Source organism: Numida meleagris, chromosome 2, assembly GCF_002078875.1.
Source record: "Numida meleagris isolate 19003 breed g44 Domestic line chromosome 2, NumMel1.0, whole genome shotgun sequence".
NCBI classification, from domain to species: domain Eukaryota; kingdom Metazoa; phylum Chordata; class Aves; order Galliformes; family Numididae; genus Numida; species Numida meleagris.
This window is the reverse complement of record NC_034410.1, coordinates 27,558,212-27,575,875: the sequence shown is the minus strand read 5'-3', so window position 1 is coordinate 27,575,875 and position 17,664 is coordinate 27,558,212. Positions and strand designations below refer to the sequence as shown.

The following is a 17,664-nucleotide window of genomic DNA, read 5'->3' as shown; positions in this document are numbered from 1 at the left end:
TCACAATGTTTTTGTGTGTGTGTGCTGCATGTATTCCTAGTGTTTACTGACATACTCCATATAAATAATTTGAGGAAGAAAATCAGAATAATCACTTATCTTTGGAATACAGCCCTCATATTTGTATTAAAATTTAAATGAATGTTTTTACATACCCCAAACTAGTACACCTAGAGATAAAATAGTCAGGAAAACATGCATGCTTTTGGGCAGTGTTCAAGTTACTCCTTTAAAGGGACATCTATTCAGCTTGGCAAACAAACTGTCACTGATTTCAGTGCATGAGTGTATAAAGTTAATATTTTTGAGTTATAATATACATCAGTAAGCGTTATTGGCCAAATTAAGAGTGTCTATTAATAAAATGACTTTAATAATTTTGAATGCTAAATGCTATGAAAAGACAAGACAACATTATGTAAAGCGTGCATGTTATGTTTATATAGGAAAATTTATTTTGCCATCAAGGCTCTTTTTCTTTCATGCAATTAATCCAGCAACAGTTAGGAAACAGTCATAATATTCCTGTGATTGAAAATGATGACAAAACCAGAATACTGATTAGTAACTGCTCCTGATTGGGCATTTTGTTTCTCCACAAACTGTTCAGGACTAACCTTCAACTACATCTACTTGGGATATTCTTGATGTTAAGGACAAGATTTTCTATGAAGTGTAAAATGAACTGCAAGAATACTTTCACAAATTGTCTGGTATATCCATAAATAGTGTCTGCATTTTTATGAAATGAATTTGTTTTTGTCTTTGTGCTGGGTTGCTGTTGTTGTGTTTTAATGTTCAATTGTGTTGACAGTTGCAGCCTTAGTGAAGAGAATGTTCTAGTGCTCAGTAGCAAAAGTGGTCATTCAGTGCCCAGGAAATACTATGTGCTTTGATCTCAACAGTTTACTAGGATAGAAAGAGTGCATCGCAATCCCTTCTGTATTAATACCATTTAGGTCTTGAAAAATGATATCAAAAGAATATATTTTATACAGGAAGGCAGAGTTACTTTTTGCAAGTGCTCTTTAAAAGTGTACTTTTCCATTGTTTACCAAGCCCACAAATGGCACTGTTTTCAGTGTAAAGATGCTTTGGTCTTGTCTGTTAATTTTTTTTTTAAACTTTTTGATCTTGTTTCAGGAGTTAATAGAGAATACTTTTTCGTATATAAATGTGTGTACTGTGTGTGTGAGCATGTGGTGTCTGACACGTAAAAGTTCTCCTTTGGGAAAAGGTGTGAACATTGAAATCTCAGAACCCAGCTAACTGTGGTGAAGGTATTTACCCAACTGAAGAAAATGTCAAGTATGTTCTGTACAGAAAACTCCTCAAAAAGCATAATTGCTTCAGCCTGTACAACAATTAAAGTACAAAATGTTCTGTGTTGTTTATTCATGTTATTCAGTCAAAAATCAGTAATCAGTCATGTGGAGAACTATGGTTTCCCTCAAAGCCTGGAAGGAAACTTTTCTCCTTAGGGTTCATGTTCTTTCTCGCTCCTCCACCTTCCTAATAAAAACAGAAACAGATTGAAACAGGATTTTCATGGTAGGCTAAATGAATTAGTCTTTTAACAGCTCTGTTTTTCATGTAGAGAGAGGGATAGTTTGAGTCAGTAATTTAAAGGAAAGAGGGGGAAAAGGATTTGAAGGTCTTATTCATATATAGAATAGAAGATGCTTATTTGAGATCAATCATTTTGTCTTTTGCGCCCCTTCTTGGCATCAGCCTTACCCCCTGTTATGAAATAACTGCAAATTACTGATGAAATTGTACATGAGATGTAGATTATAGAAGGACTGGTAGGAAGTATAAAAGTGGCTAGATAATTCCAAAGGCCATTTTCTTCACTCTTTCAGCTTTCCTTGTTATGTTTTACATAGAAAACCTACTTAGGGTGTGTATTAAGAAGTTTTGTGCTGTCAGGGCAGTGACGATGAACCCAGAAGACCTTTCAGGAGGGACTTGAATTTATTGAAAATCTTTATATGAAATTTATTTATATGAAAAACTGAATGTATTTAGAATCTTAGAACCATCTAGGTTGAAAAAGATCATCAAGATCATCAGATTAGGCATCAGCTTGACTTGCTGAGTCCCATTGCTAAAAAGTGTCACTTAGTGCCTCATCTACGTCTCTTAAATTCCTCCAGGGATGGGGAGTACACCAGCTCCCTGGGAAGCCCTTTCCGATACTCGGCCACTCTCTCAGTGAAGAAATTATTCCTAAACCTCCACTGATACAACTTGAGGCAGTTTCCTCATTTCCTATTATTTATTGCTTGAGAAAAGATACTGACACTTTCTTGACTGCAGCCTCCTTCTAAGTAGTTCTAGAGAGCAATGAGTTCTCCCCTCAGCCTTCTCTTCTCCAGACTGAACAATGCCAGTTGCTTCAGTTGCTTCTCATTAGTCTTGGTCCTTTCACCAGCTTTGTTGCAATTTGTACACACTCAAGCAACTTAATGTCCTTGTAGCAAAGAGCTCCAAACCGAACACAGCATTTGAGGAGAGGCCTGGACATTGCCACATAGAAGGGGAAAATGACTTCCATAGTCCTGTTGGCCATGCTATTTCTGATGCAGGCCAGGCTGCTGTTGGCCTTGGCCACCTGGGCACACTGCTGGCTCATATTCAGCCAGCTGTTGACCAGCATTTCCAAGTCTTTTTCAGCTGAGCAACTTTATAACCACCTTTTCTTAAACCTGTCCCACTGGTTTGGATTGTTACAACTCAAGTGCAGGACCCAGCTCTTAGCGTTGTTGAATGCCATACTTGTTTGTACAGGCCGCAGTCATCCTCTGGAAAGGAAGTATGAGGCTGAACTCAATACTGCTGATTTGTTTCTGTAGAACTGAGAGTAATAGTTTTTCCCCGTACTTTCTAAAAACTCATTTTCCTTGCAGTGAGGACTTTGTGAGCTGTGATGAGATTATTTGGGTGCCGAGGCTGGCATGTAGAAAATATACCCCTCCCCCCCCCCTTTTTTTTAAAATCTTTTCTCCATTGTATGTTCCTGTTTCTTCTTCACTTCTCAGCCTGGCTTCTTCAGAGAAATTTCAGTGGCATGATGAATTTGCAGAAATCTGAGTTTGTTAGCAGTGTTGGCTGAATGCTGAGTAATTTGATTTGTAGAGTTTTTAACAAAGCTTTACTTCCTAGGTTGGTTATGTGAACTGGTAGGAATCCTGACAGAAAGACTATGTAAACTCTAAAATCCAGAAAGAACATCAAGTTATAAAAGGGAGGCTAAAAATTTAAAAAATTCTTAAAGTCAGGGTATAGAGGAGAAAGATTTTTTTTTTTATCCAATTGTTTTTGTGATAAAATGAATGCTTTATTAATTAGGAAACATTAGAAACACTTTATTATGAGATCTGTTTTGTGTCAGGTTGAGTGAGCTGTGAGTTGTACCTGTGCAGGTACTGACAAAATATTTGCACAAATGCATGTTTCCTGGAATATGTCAAACTCTTAGAGGATCAGTGGAAGAGTTCCTTACCTGCCATCCTGTATATTTTAACTGTATACCTTAATGTGATTTATATGGGGTTATTAACTCACTGTTTGATGCTGCTGTTTTCCGGTCTTGCCTCTTCTTCCAACACTGTTGACAGCCTGGATATCTAGCAAAGGAGAAAGGATGTCCTGTTTCAGAGTTGCTGATTTAGATTTTAAGTTGGAGAAAGACAGTGAAAATCAAAATTTTTCAATTGACTTTCCCATGAGCTGTGGACATAACAATCCACATAGTCCAAAAGATATTACATGGGAGCAGATCAATCTGTTTAGGACCCACAGCAGTTATTATTTTGCTAGCCATAGCAATTCTAATGATAGACTGCTTAACATGATATTAAATAACCAATCTAAATGTACAGCATTCAACAATGTTTATTCTTACGGACCATTAAGCTTCTGTAGTTAGTAATAAATAATAATAGATGGAATTGTGGTAGAAAATTTTGAATCTGTTAAATCAACAATGCAAATATAAAACCATTTTAAGTAAAACCTGATCAGTCATCAAGAGTACAAAAAAAATGTTTAAAGAAATAAAATTGTCTTCAATGCAATCTAATCACCTGTCAGAAATGAAACATCTCTAATTTGATTAAAAATTCTCTTTTGACCATTATTATTTTTTATTGTCTTAAATAAGAGGACTGAGGCTCTCAAGACAGAATGTTAAGCTTTTTTGATTGTATGTCACTTTCATCTTTTGTAGTTATTACCCTTTTTCTGACACTGAGTATGATCTACTGATGTTTGAGAGCTGATGAGCTTTGCTCTTGGCCAATTTTGTCCATATTAATATTGTGGTTTTTTTTTCATCCCAATCTCAATGATCCTATTTGCTTTTTACTACTTTTTTGGTATATAGATCTATCTTCTATCTTATCCTTATGTTTTATTCCAACTTGAGGAAGTGAAGAGAGTAAGAATTTCCTATGATTGAAACTTGAAAAAGACAAGGCAGCTGTCAAATAGGTTGTACACATCTGATATTGTGTTTGGATGATGTTACTTTCTATTAATATAAGTGTATATACCCAAGTCATTCAACAAGAGGAGCCTGAGAGTGATGACAGTATGCTTAGGGACTAAGATGTCTTTCTTCCTGAATTCCTTTGTCTAGGAATATATTATATATATATATATATTATATTTATATATGAGATAAGGAGGGGGAAAAAAATGTTACCCATCATTGAGTTAAGGGGTGGTTTGTTTGTTTTACATGTTTCTGTTCCTAGGTACTCTTTATTTTGATTTATTCCCTCTGCCACCTCAATCTGAAATTTTGTGCCTTTTTTTCTCTCCTCTCCCAGCTGCCAACTTCTTCCTTAGAAACTGTTATTATGTCAGTGTCTTCTGGTCTGAATTTTTCCTTTGCTCTTTTTGTAATCTGACCCTTGGAAATTACACCCTTGCTAGGCATATAAAGAGATTCCATTTATGGTCTAAAATTAGCTTTCTAGTCTAAACTTGTCATCTAGGCAACCTCTGCAATCAATAGAGAAATATAAATACTGCAAGAAGTAATTCATCACATCTTGAGATTATGTTGAAACTGGAGGGATTAGTTACTGGTCTAGGCTGCCTTTCTCTTTCTGCTGATTAAAGAGGGAGCCCTAGATGACAACCTTGGGTGAGATGCATGACTGCCACATGGCTAAAATTAGATGAAAAGTATCCTCCTACCTGTTGTGCAGGGTGTGATGTTGCTAATGCATTGCCTTTGTAAGGTCTGCCGCGCAGAGTTTAAAACTCTGTAAAACTGGAATGAGATGACACCCAGAATTTGTTCTTTTTGTCTGAACTAATTTGCAACAATGCCAGTTATGTTTGATTTTTCACTAGAGTGTTCTGCAATGTTGTGACAGATCCTAAAAATCAACCCCCTACTATTTTGTTAGAATAGTTAATATTTAAATAGCTCTCCTGATTTTCCCACCACATTGCTAAATAAAATTAATTTCATTTTGACACTGGGAGATAGAAACTTTAGAATGTTTTTGACTAAACCACACAGTACTACACAACAACAGATTTGATACAAACCTAGTTACCTGAGTCCCATTTTAAAATTATAGGGATCTAATTTTACTGATAGATAGCGTCTTTAGATATTACTGAAACAGAAACATCCTCACAGAAGGTGTTTGGATGCAATTTGATTGGTATGATAATATTTGATGATCATTGCTGCACATAAGCAATTAAAATTATAAAAGTAACGTTTGGAAAGACCTATAAAAATAAAAGTGGACAAATACTGTATGGACATATTTTGAGAAAGAATTCTTGTGATAAAATATTTCAGTTGCAATTACTCCAGTATTAAAACTGGTATTTAGACTTCTTATGTTTGACCTTCTTTTGACAGTGCTGTAACTCACTGCTGAACCAACAAATTGGAAACAATTCATAGCATCAAAGACTTCAGACTGATGCCATCTATCAAATCTTCAAGCTCTATGAACTGAAACTACAAATCTTGGAGTTTGTGTCACCTGGGTCAAAAGGAATGCTTTTCTGATATTAACGAGGACTATTACTGCCATTATGACAAGCCAGGAGAAGTGGCTTAACCTTAGTCCTGGAGAGTTCTCTCAGCTTCAGAAATATGCAGAATGTAAGTACTTTGTGAAATATATATTTTTACATCTTTTTACTTCTCATTTAATAGCTCAGAATTGCATGCTTAGAGGACAAAGTACTAAACACGAGAACTTAAATTTAAGTGGTAGTTTGTAAAGTCTGATAGAAATTGAACTTGAAATGGTCAAGATTATTTCAGAAATTTTCCTGTATGATAAAAAAAATTTTTGAAAACAAAGAAAATATCTTTAGATTTATTGATTAGTGATGTATTACTAAAGGAAATGTTTCTATACAAAGCATAAAGCCTATACGTAAAATTAAGATCAGTGATTCCTTTTATTTTTTTTTTCACCTGTGGCACCATGGCATCTACTTAATTGTATCAGTGTAGTAATTTAACAAAATAACCATAAAATCATTGCTTTCCTGGAAGGGCTATTAATATCAGGACAAAATGATACAATTGGTTGGATTGTTTATGTTCAGATTTGTGTTTTCATATGAAATGAAGATGTGGAGGCTTTGAACTGTGTTTTTTCAAGCTTCCTTTGGCTGTCTGGAATAGGAAGCTGCTAGTTGTATGAAACTGTGATGCCTCTTTTCGTAAGTAGTTTAATGTCTGAGACAATTAGGAAAAAAATGCTAATGGTATATAAGCATTGGTATATAATTCCAAGGGAATATAAATGAGATATGGGCCAAGTTTTGAATCTGTGATCTGTCCAATTTAATTCTCCTAAATGTCTGAATAACAGTATCCTTAAATATATGATTAAGACTTATAAATGCAATTTTGTTTATTAAAATAAGTTAGGTCCAGCATTTTTGAATTAGTTACATTTTTATCTAACGTACAGAGATATGAAATATTGTTACAGTAGATGTCTTTACTCATTACTGTATAGTAATTAAACTATGTGGGACTTTATGAAGTTTGGATTTTTGTTGAACGTGGCAAGACAGTGAAATAAATACTATAAAATTCCTGAGTTTGGCTGGCTTGATGAAGTTAGATTATTTATTAAAAAAAAAAAACAAACTACAAAATCAACCAAACAACAACAAAACACTGCACACTTTTCTTCAGTGTGTAAGAGTCACTAGTGGGTCTCCTTTCAGAATCCTTTCATAATATAGGACTGCAGGTTGTGTAACCTTGACACGGTTCTCTATCAAGAGTATCAGCTCTTCTGTATTCATACTGCTAGTTGCAAATGGTGAAACCAATTGTGCAGGAATCAGCGATGATAATTCATGCTTTAGAATGAAGTTGAGTAATTTAATGATTTATTGTTTAATAAAAGTTTTAAGAGAAATGAGAAGACTAGATGAGGTTTCTGGGTTTTGAAATAAAATACCCTGTAGTACCAAAAGAGCTCTGGAGTCTCTTGCAGAAAGGAGAGATGATTTGATTGCTAGAAGGTATTGTAGGAAGGTTAAACTTGTGGGAGATGCATGCCAAAAAGTCTTGGCTATGAGTCCTCAGCCTTGCCTTGCCTTGTGCTAAGGAGTGGGTTTCTTTGAAAGATGGTGAAATACAGTAGGGAAGGTACATCAAGGATTTACTTTCCACTCACCTGCTGATAATTAGTATTGTCATTTGCTCAGCCTTTCATTCAGTTTGGTGTACATACCTTACTCTATAAACCTTAATCTGAATTACAACATGATATTAAGTTTGGAAAATTTTAACACATGCACTATCTTAAATTTACAAAATATAGACTAGAGTCTCTAAAATACCTGTCATCTGGGATGTCAGTCACTTTTGGATCATTTTGTTAGTGGGAGACAATCACATCTATTTAATGAGGTCACTAGAACCAGAATTACTTTTGTACTACTAATTGGAATATGAATAGAATTGTTCTTCTAAGTGACTGTAAAGGCATACATTGGATGCTTTAAATCTCTGAGTTCAGTGTATGCATGTATTTGATGATAATGCACATCATAAGACTGAAGCAAATTAGAGTTTTGCTGATATCTATTAGTGTACGCACATTTTGGTGTGCAAATAATAACTCTGAATGATAAGGACTAAATTAAAAGAAAACATGAAGAGATACTCTCTGTTGGAGAGGAGCGTGTTAGACTAGACTGCATCAAAAGAGGGGTAGCCAGCAGGGTGAGGGAGGTGATTGTACTCCTCTGCTCTGCCCTCGTGAGGGCCCATCACCCGAACTGCATTTAGGCCTGGGGACCCTGGCACAAGAGAGATGTTGAAGCAGGTCCAGAGGAGGGCCACAGGGATGATCAAAGACTGGAGCATCTCTCCTATGAAGAAAGGCTGAGGGAGCTCGGCTTGTTCAGCCTGGAGAAGAGAATGCTCCAGGGAGACCTCATTGCAGCCTTCCAGTACTTAAAAAGAGCTTATAAATAAGGTGGAGGCAGACTTTTTACACAACCTAATAGTGATAGGACAAGGAGAATGGCGTTAGAGTAAAAGAGGGGAGTTTTAGGTTAGATGTCAGGAGGACATTATTTAGTCAGAGATTGGTGAGGCACTAGCACAGGCCGTCCAGAGAAGTAGTGGATGTCCCATCCCTGGAAGTGTTTAAGGCCAAGTTGGATGGGGCCCTGGACAAGCTCCCACAACAGGAGGGAAGCAACTAGTTGCCTGTTAAGGCTCATTCCAGTCAAAATCATTCAATGATTTGATGATTAACCCGGGCTCTATGGGTAGAATTCAGAGTTCACACTTAATATCTTTGTATTATACTGCTACGATTGAATACTAGATGTTGGTACTAGGTGGGTGATTCACAGCATCTGTTATAATTGATGCAAAACAATTACCTTAAATAGACAAATCCAAAGAGAGTATATGCTCAGGTGCCTTGTACTAATCAGTAGGAAGCTTTAAGCACAGAATGTATTTGTTATTATTTATTTGGAACATATGTTGTCATGGTTTTGTGAGTCCTTGTTGTCGGTATTCCACATCATAACATCATGTAAAGCACTGGCAGTTAAAGAGCTAATGTTCTTGTTCTGTGGACTGCCATTTCTGGGTGCTTGGTTCTTGGAGGGGGAGGGGAGGAACTGCATTCCCCAGGGGTCTTTGCGCCTGGAGGGAGTTGGTGAAGCCGACTCGAAGACCTGGAGTGCCTTTCTTCATTCTCTGTGGAGGAGCACGTGGTCCCCCTGCAGCTTACAGAGTAAGGGCTCAGCTTTGGATGCTCTTTCTCTCGCACCTTGTTTGATTTGTTGGTCTCAATTCTGATATCATTTTTAGTAAATCAACGTTCCCCCTCAGATTGTTCCTGCTGTTTTGTTTTAGATCCATCCACTATTCCCCTACACTTCCCCCCTTTTTTTTTTTCAGGGCATGTGTCTGCGTGTTCCCTGCCGTGTTAGTCACGGGACTGAGCTGGGCCAGCCCATAAACCACCGACACTTTTTTTCCCCTTTCTTTTCTTTTTCCGGGCCAGTGGACATGTGGGCCTGGTGGCTCCCTGTCACGGACACAGATCCATAGATAACTCCATGACATATGTAAATTTGGTTAAAAATATTTGCTCACTTTTTTCCGGGGGAGGGATCAGTATTCTGTGTTTTATGTGCCTATCCACCCAGAAAGCATTCTTCCTAAAATGGGTTTGCCTGTGTTCTGTGTATTACCTTAGCAGTCAGAAAAAGCCTTTGGAGTTCCTACCTCGAGCCAAAGCTCCTCAACCTATGCTGGCCGGGAGTAAGGTAGTTCTTTGGTTGTCTAACAATCCCAGCTACTGCTTTACACACAAGCACACACCATCTTTCTGATCTGATAGCCTTAGTTTTGATCCAGTATTGGTAGAGGTGGTAACCCAAGCTATCATGTTACATAACAGACAAGGCATGCTTGTTTAGGGTTTGAGCCTTTTTTTGAGATTGAACCTTAGTTTGAACCCACATTGCCAACCCTTCTCCTATACAAAAGGCAGGCCTGTCTTACTTGCGCTTCTTTTATGAAGGTGATTATTTGTGCAATACTTTGCTGGAGGCTGTCACATCTACAAGTATGATATTTTCTGAGAATAGAGAAGGAATGGGCCCATTTCATTTCTAAGGCAAAAATTAACTGCCTCTTCTTCTGCCCTTTTAAATTGTAATACAATTTAGGAGGAAACCAGGTGCATTGCTTCTCTTGTGTATTCAATAAATTTAGCCATGTAAGGAATTTTCAAACTATATTGAGATACAGGCTGCACAGATAATAAACTTGAAGGACTTCTGGAGTTAGGTTATATGTGGAGAACTGCAGCTGATTCAGTATGGATATTATAGATGCAGCTGTCCTGGGCTTCAAGGTCGGAGTTCAGCCTAAATTCCCTCCTATGTTACCAAACTAGGTGCATGGATCTTTCATTACAAAACCCTGTTAAACACCTCACTTGAATCCCAATGGTAGGACAGGGACATATTTTTCACTTTCTGACTGAAAGAGACTGTTCCAGTTTGGTATAGTTTCTCTTCCAGTTCTTCTTGTGTGAACTTCACAATAGGCCTTCTTCTACATCTATATGCAAACACTCTCCTTGATATCTTATGAAGAAGCTCCTGCTACATCTTATCACTTAGTATGATTATCAGCTTTATATGTTTATTGCCTGGCAAACACAGGCTTTTTTCAGTATCCATAAATGTAACTAAACAGCAAAGGAGATTATGGATTCTTCACCATTTGGCCCTGGTGACAGAACATTCTCTCTATACTTTCTCTCCAAGCAACACTTGGAAGTTGGCAGTGTGTAAACATCTTCTAGTTATTTAACATCTTCACAACAAACTGTAATTCACTGTAGTTACAATTAAGTGGTATAACGTCCTGCTAAAGGATGGTATTTCCACAATCCAGGGAATATTTATCTATAATTTCATTTTACAGAATTATTTTTCAGCTCAAGCTGAGTCAACTTTATATTTGCAGTTTAAGACCTTTCTTCAAATAAGAATTTGGGACTTCAAATGCATTTTTGGAACAGTTTAAATATTACTTTAAAATGAAGAAAAATGTCTTTCTAGAATTCAAAGAGCATATTAATTAACACTTGGCTCTTTGCAGTTAGATTGCATGTGTGTGGGTTGTTAGTGTTGGTTTTTTTTGTGTGTGTGTGTGTATTTTTTTAACAATAATTATTTCCAGTGACAGTTTCTTTGTCATTCTGGTCAAATTAAAAATCTTGAGATCTCTACTCCTGTTCTGAAGAATAGTAGATCTTATTTTGCCTTAGGTCTTTAATTAGTTTAAAAATACCTCAGAAGGAAAAAATGAGAAGAGAACTGAGATAACTGGGATGCTCATTATGTAGTAATAATGTTGCCTATGCCAAATACATATGCTAATGGAAATACATGAACGAAGAAGTTTTTTTTTTCCCCTTTAGACTTCATGGTCAGGTTTACTTAAGGGAAAGAAGGTGAAAAGATGCAGGGTATTTTTGCATAAAAATCCCACTTAAGGTGTGCAGCATAAGGTAGATGTAGGATTGATGTCTAATGCAAAGATTTATAAGGCAGAGATTGTTTCTTCTGAAATATACAGTACCAGATATATACGTAGTTCTGTACTGCTCCTACTAGCAGCTTAAGTTGTAGGGACATTAGAGAGAAGTCATATAAGTAGTTTTACTGTAATTATTACCTGTAGGGTAAATTTCATCAGTTTAGAGGTATTTTTTTTTATTGTTATTGTGTCATCAGTCAAAAGAATTTTATTAAATTTGTGTTTGTTATAGTCCAAATTATACTGATTAAAAATAGTTAAAGTGAGACTGTTTCATGATCTATCTGGGCTTTAAAGGAAAGAAAGAAGGTTTACCCTTCCTTTAGTACTCACAGAGGGGCAAAGGAAAAAGCCTCTGAGCTCTGGCAGCACGTATACTCTGGGGAAATAGCTTTGTTTTTCGTAGTCCTTTTGAGTTTGTCAACAAAATGTGCCCTGAGGACCAAGCCTGAAAAAGACTTCTTGCAAAATTTTTGGCAGTGTTTTTTTTTTTCTCAGGCTGGTGGAGAAGAGCTTGGGCAAACTATCACAGCCTGGAGATATGTAGATGTTGGAGTGCTACTGAAATGGCTATGAGAACACGAACAGCATCAGCAGCTGCTGCTTCTTTTTGTATAACATCAATAGCTACTGTAGGAACTAAACTGTGTAAGAATTTTGTTGGGAAATGGGTGGAAGAACTTGTGAAAAAGAATTCTGAAGAGAAACACAAAAGCCAACAGAAGTTTTGGTCCAGAGTTAAATTGCCAGAGACTCTTGGGTGGGTTTAATTCTGTGGCCCTCACAGATGGAAAATATTTTCTTTTACAATGGGTATAAATGATAACCTGCAGGGAACTTCATACATGTGGCAGCCACCAGCAGCCCTGAAAGCTCTGGGCTGTTACCCACTCCCTCTGAGGATCCCAGGCTTCTGGCACCGTGTTGGTTTGTGCTAATCATAATGAGGGACTAGGCCACATCAAAGAATACAGATTGCTGAAAGCAACTATTTTTTACTGGTTTTAAAGGGAAGAGAAAAGATTGCTGGTTATTACTGAGAATATTTTTACCCCAAGTACCAGCTTTTAGGAGTATGAAGTTTCTGCTGCTGTTAGTAAAAATGGAGGTTCTTTTTAAGTTTTCTCAGAGACTGTAAGACTGTAGTGGTCCCAGACTCCAGAGAGGAAATATTGTAAAAGAGACTGTTAATGAACCCATAATTTGAGCATGCAGAGTCTCTGTCCATGCTTAATGTATGATGAATAAGATGCTTTTCTTCATCAAGTGCACCTGGTCACTTCACTAGGAGATGCTAATTTACTTGCCAAAAGTCCTGGGCAAGCATCTCGCACATCTGTGTTATCTGGGAGAATGAGAGAGGAAAAGGTGATCCCAAAACCTGGAGGAGATTATAATGTTTACCCAGCCTCACTGAGAATAAAAACAAAATAAGTCGGTACAAATAAGCAGATACTTAACTGGTTATGCTGGGGCACAACCATCTTTATTTTCACCTTTATTTTTAGGGTAAGTAAATTATTTTCTTGATTATGCTATTAAGTCATCAGTGTTTTGCTGACATTGAACTGGCTGTTTGGATGGCTGATAAGAATGAAGACTGCCAGAGCTCTAGCTTTGTCACTAGTAACAGGCTTGTGGTCACTCTTAGATATGCTGATAGCTCTACCAATCTTATTATAGTCAGACTCCCATGTGCTGGCCTTTGTTGCCGTAGAAGGGAATGGTGCATCAGTGACTATTCATTTTTGTTTTCAAGGGTATCTTTGCAAGAAACAAAGAGTTCCTACTAAGTCCAAACAAATCCTAGTTCTCAAGTTTCTGTGGCTGTGAAATCCATGGAATGCAGTGACTGGTGGTGACACATACTGTCTTAGAATACTGAAATGGAAATGGTGTCAACTCGCTTTGGTTTCTGCTTTCTTTGACAAAAATAATGATTTCTTTCTAAAATAGAAGCTAAAAAGATAAACACTGCCTGTCATTAAGGCTCATTGTTGCAGCATCAGCTTTTACTGGCTTTAAACACACATTGTGGTTATTACAAATATGACATACAGTCATAAAATTACTGAATGTGTATTTATACACTGTAAAATGTATAAACATTGATTATGCCTCTGTTGTATTTCCTGCGTTTCTATGTATCTTCCGTATTTCTTTTTCATTATGGTTTGGTTGTTTCTATGGACGTTTGCATGTAAACAGTGAGAATCTTTTGTTTCTTAAAAGTTTGTCTGTTCCTATTGCTTATTTCCTATTACAAAGATTTGGGGGATAATTCATTTGGTTGCTGTGGAAATGGTTCTAATGTTACAAACAGAGAATTCTAGTTTACCAAGCTCTGAAAAAACAAAGAGAATGGAGAATAGGCTAATTATGGAGTCATGTGGCTGAATCTCAGCTCTCAGTAAAAGCATGTATTTTTAGTCCTTGTGCTGTAGAAAAGCGTGAAAGTATAAATGATTACAATCCATGATTCATCAGACAGACTGAAAAAATAGCTCTAAGAGAGGGGATAATCCCTCTTTGCTTCTATGGAATTAAATTCAAAGAACCAAGAGATTGTGGGGCTTTCCTCAGTCCAGCAAAGCATCATGCCTACAAAGAGAAGGGGAGAGCAGATCATACACTGAAAAAATCATACATTGTTGTTACTGCTACTGCTTATGCTGTTATGCCTCTTATGGATTTTTGATGGAAGAAGTCAATGCATCCTTCTTTGTTTCTCTTGAAAACAGGAGAAAGGTTGCTATTGGTGATTCAAAATGGCAGATAGAATCTTCTATTAAAAAAAAAAAACAACAAACAACTTCATTTAGGGCTTCCTAATAGTGTCTCACAACCTCTCTCCCTGTGCATTTTGTTGGGGATGAAGAGCCCTGGGCTGCATTTCTCTCAGTTGTTTTCTGCTAATTAAAGAAGCAAAATTGGATGTTAAATGTGCTTGTAATTACATATGTTTTCCTTGTTTTTTTTTTTTTGTTTTTTTTTAAGCACTGAAACTATGTTGCATTTTTGTGTGGCCTTGGAAGATTACTACTGGTACTATGGAGCGTCACTGCACAGTTTTGTATTTGCATTGCAACGTTTAATAGCTTTTTGAGGACATTATTGATTACTACGTTTTTTTTTAGAAATCTCAAGTTTAGTGGGGTTTATAATTCATTATTAAAGCTTGTATGGAATACTGAGGAAGGAACTTGTGATTAAATTCCAATATAATATATTTTTTCATAGTTTCTGAAAATAAGCATCCTAAATTTTATTTTATTTTTATTTATTTATAAACAATTTGCACTCTTAAGGCACTTCAACTAGTTGTGGCAGTAATTATAGTTATTGATAACAAATTTGTTTTGAAGAATATATTTCCTAAAATTAGTTAAATGGCTTAGTAATAGATGAGATTTTTTCTTGCATGAAGGCATTCTGAATAATGTTAAAATGATTTGTTAGGTGTTTATTTTATTTATTTTAACAGAGTGCTGTTTCTGCTTTTAATACTTTATTTATGCTTGAGAGTCACTCCAGCGGGAGGGAACAGAATCTGTCATCCCTATCTGCATCAGAACAGATTAATTAAAGACCCTAACAGTCTTTATTGACATCACTGCTTTGGAAGAAATAAGAGACTGCATAAAATATACAGGCTTGTATACAATGGAGGTTGAAATGAATGGAAGGAAATGGTGAAAATTTTAGATAGTTGTGGGAGGAGATGGGAGCGCTCAGTTATGTACTGAGTATATGTCTGAGAGCTTCACTGAAGAGAGATGCTTCAGTACTGGATAGGCACTTAGAGTTTAAGAAATTATTGAAGTGATACTAGAGATGATGAAAGGCAGTTGAAGAGGTGAAATGGAAACGATTCAGCAGCAAGAAACGCGGAAGATCAGAGCAGCCAGAGCGCTAAATTACACAAATTTGATTCTTAAGTACATTACTGTAGTTTCAGGCTAAAGTTTCAAATAGATGGTAACTGTACTATTTTAGCAGCATGAACATAGGAATTCTGAATCATCCTGCAATTAAGAAGTCCTGAAGAGGGGAGAAAATTACTGAAAGAGTTGAAAATTCAAGCCATGGGTGGGGGGGAGTTTCAGCCCACCATTTTTGGTAGATCAAATTCTATGAATCTGTGCACTTTTTACAACATTGCATTGAGTGAGTTAAGGAAATGAACAGAACAGACCTCAGAATGGAATGATTAGGAGAAAATCAAAATAGGCTGTTAAAGACTCAGAATGGTAAAGGGGAGCCAAAACAAAGTTCTGTACCTATAAGCTTGATTTTGGAAACTCTTGTTTGATGTTTGGGAGTTTCATCATAGAAATGATAATTATTTTTTAATGAAAAACAAATTGTGAGATTGAGAGAAACAACCTAGGACAGGTGGAATTGAATTCAAGTAGAGCGGTAGGGGCTAGCCAAGTTTTATCTTGTAGCAGTAATTTAAAATACAGAAAACAGGCTTGTATGGAGTAGAGAGCCCTTTAGAAGGTGGGGTTTTTTTGCAAATAATCATTAAAATCTGTTAAAATGTGCTCAGGTACTACTATTTTTAATTCTAAAGCTTGACTACTTATTAAGCTGATTTTGGCTGAGTGTGAGTTCAAGGGAATGTTCAAGCTGGAATTTGAAATAAGCCGCTTGTATTCCCTTTGGGATCCTCTTAAACAATAAATAAAAAATTGTTATTCAGTCAGAATTATTTTAGTAGATAAGATGTAAGTTAATTAGGAATTAGATAATAGTTAAAGGGATAATGACACATTTTGTATTTCTCTTGCTTGTTGTAACTCTAGAAACATATTTTTAATATTTCGCTTCAGACACAGTGGATATTGTCACATTGCTCTTCAAGTCCAAACTCATTATTTGCAGTATTTCTAACATATGATACTTCCAGGGATAATCATGATATCTCCAAACAAAATCTGACGTGACTATATATTTTAAAATTATCAGTGCCTTGAGAGGATTCTGAGAGTTCGGTGGATCCATAGAAAGAATGAAAATTGTACTTAATTTGTCCCAAATTGTACGAAAGCAATTTTCTGAAGTATTACTTCAAGTAATCTGAAGTATTCTGAAGTGTAACTATGCTCTTAAATTAAAGCACACACTGAATTTTTTTTCTGGATTAGGTTTCAGTAAGTGAGTGCCAGAGTAGCATTGGCTTCTACTAGCACTCTAGAGACGAAATGACTGACTATAGAGGAGGATCACTGAGCTGCTGTTCAATTGCAAACTCCAAGGCAGGCTCTGCCGTTAGGATGACAAATACTTTGCAGCTCTGTCTACACAATGGGAGCTTAATCTGTTCATACTACAATTATATAATTCTGTCACATCAAAAATACTTTAAATTTCTTTGCTTTAAATTTCTTGGTTTTCCTCCCACTAACAGCTTTCATAAGAATCAGAGTTTCTTATTTTTCTCCTTTTCCACCCCTGTTTTGTTAGCTACCCAGAAAGCCCAAGACACTATCACAGGTTAACAGAAATAAATAAATAATCCAGTAAATAATCCAATCATCTCTTCATTTTCATTGTCTGAAAAGACAATCTGATTTCATTTTATCACTCTTCCCTATTTTTGATCATAGAGAACATTGTAGCTTTTAAAATGATTCCTTTTCCTTAAAAAATGATGCCAAAACATGGAGAGAGTGAAAAAGGAGACAGATTTTATTAGCTGCTTGTTTAAATTAAAAAGATTGTGGGTATCTAGCCTGTATAATAACCAACAGGAGTAAAAGACAGGAGGCACAGGTGAGAAAGACAGTGGCAAATAAGAAGACTGAAGAATTTTGGATAAAATAGGATGAAAATATTGACAAAGAGGAAAGGTTACTGGTAGGCAAGGTTAGTATGCATGAAATTATCAAGATTTTTTTTTTTAGTTTTGGAATAAAGACAGAAGCTTCTAAAGCTAAGGCAAAGGTAAAGTGAGAATAAAAATGCACACGATATTCCTGGAGCAGGGGGATTTGCTTTCTGTGTTCTCAAAAAGGCAAGTAGTAATACTTTATAATCAAATCTTTAATCAGTTATGTCCT

General features: G+C 36.3%; 1 protein-coding gene across 7 annotated transcripts in view; it reads left to right on the top strand.

Annotated features, from left to right (window-relative positions):
* DGKB (diacylglycerol kinase beta) overlaps positions 1-17,664 on the top strand; it is a 347,802-nt gene that overhangs the window by 27,140 nt on the left and 302,998 nt on the right. For all 7 annotated transcript variants that reach the window (XM_021388186.1, XM_021388187.1, XM_021388184.1 and 4 more), the window contains one exon: positions 5,894-6,142. In XM_021388186.1, coding sequence (XP_021243861.1) covers positions 6,073-6,142 — 70 coding nt within the window. In that variant the 5' untranslated portion in view covers positions 5,894-6,072. The remainder of the gene's footprint in view (positions 1-5,893; positions 6,143-17,664) is intronic.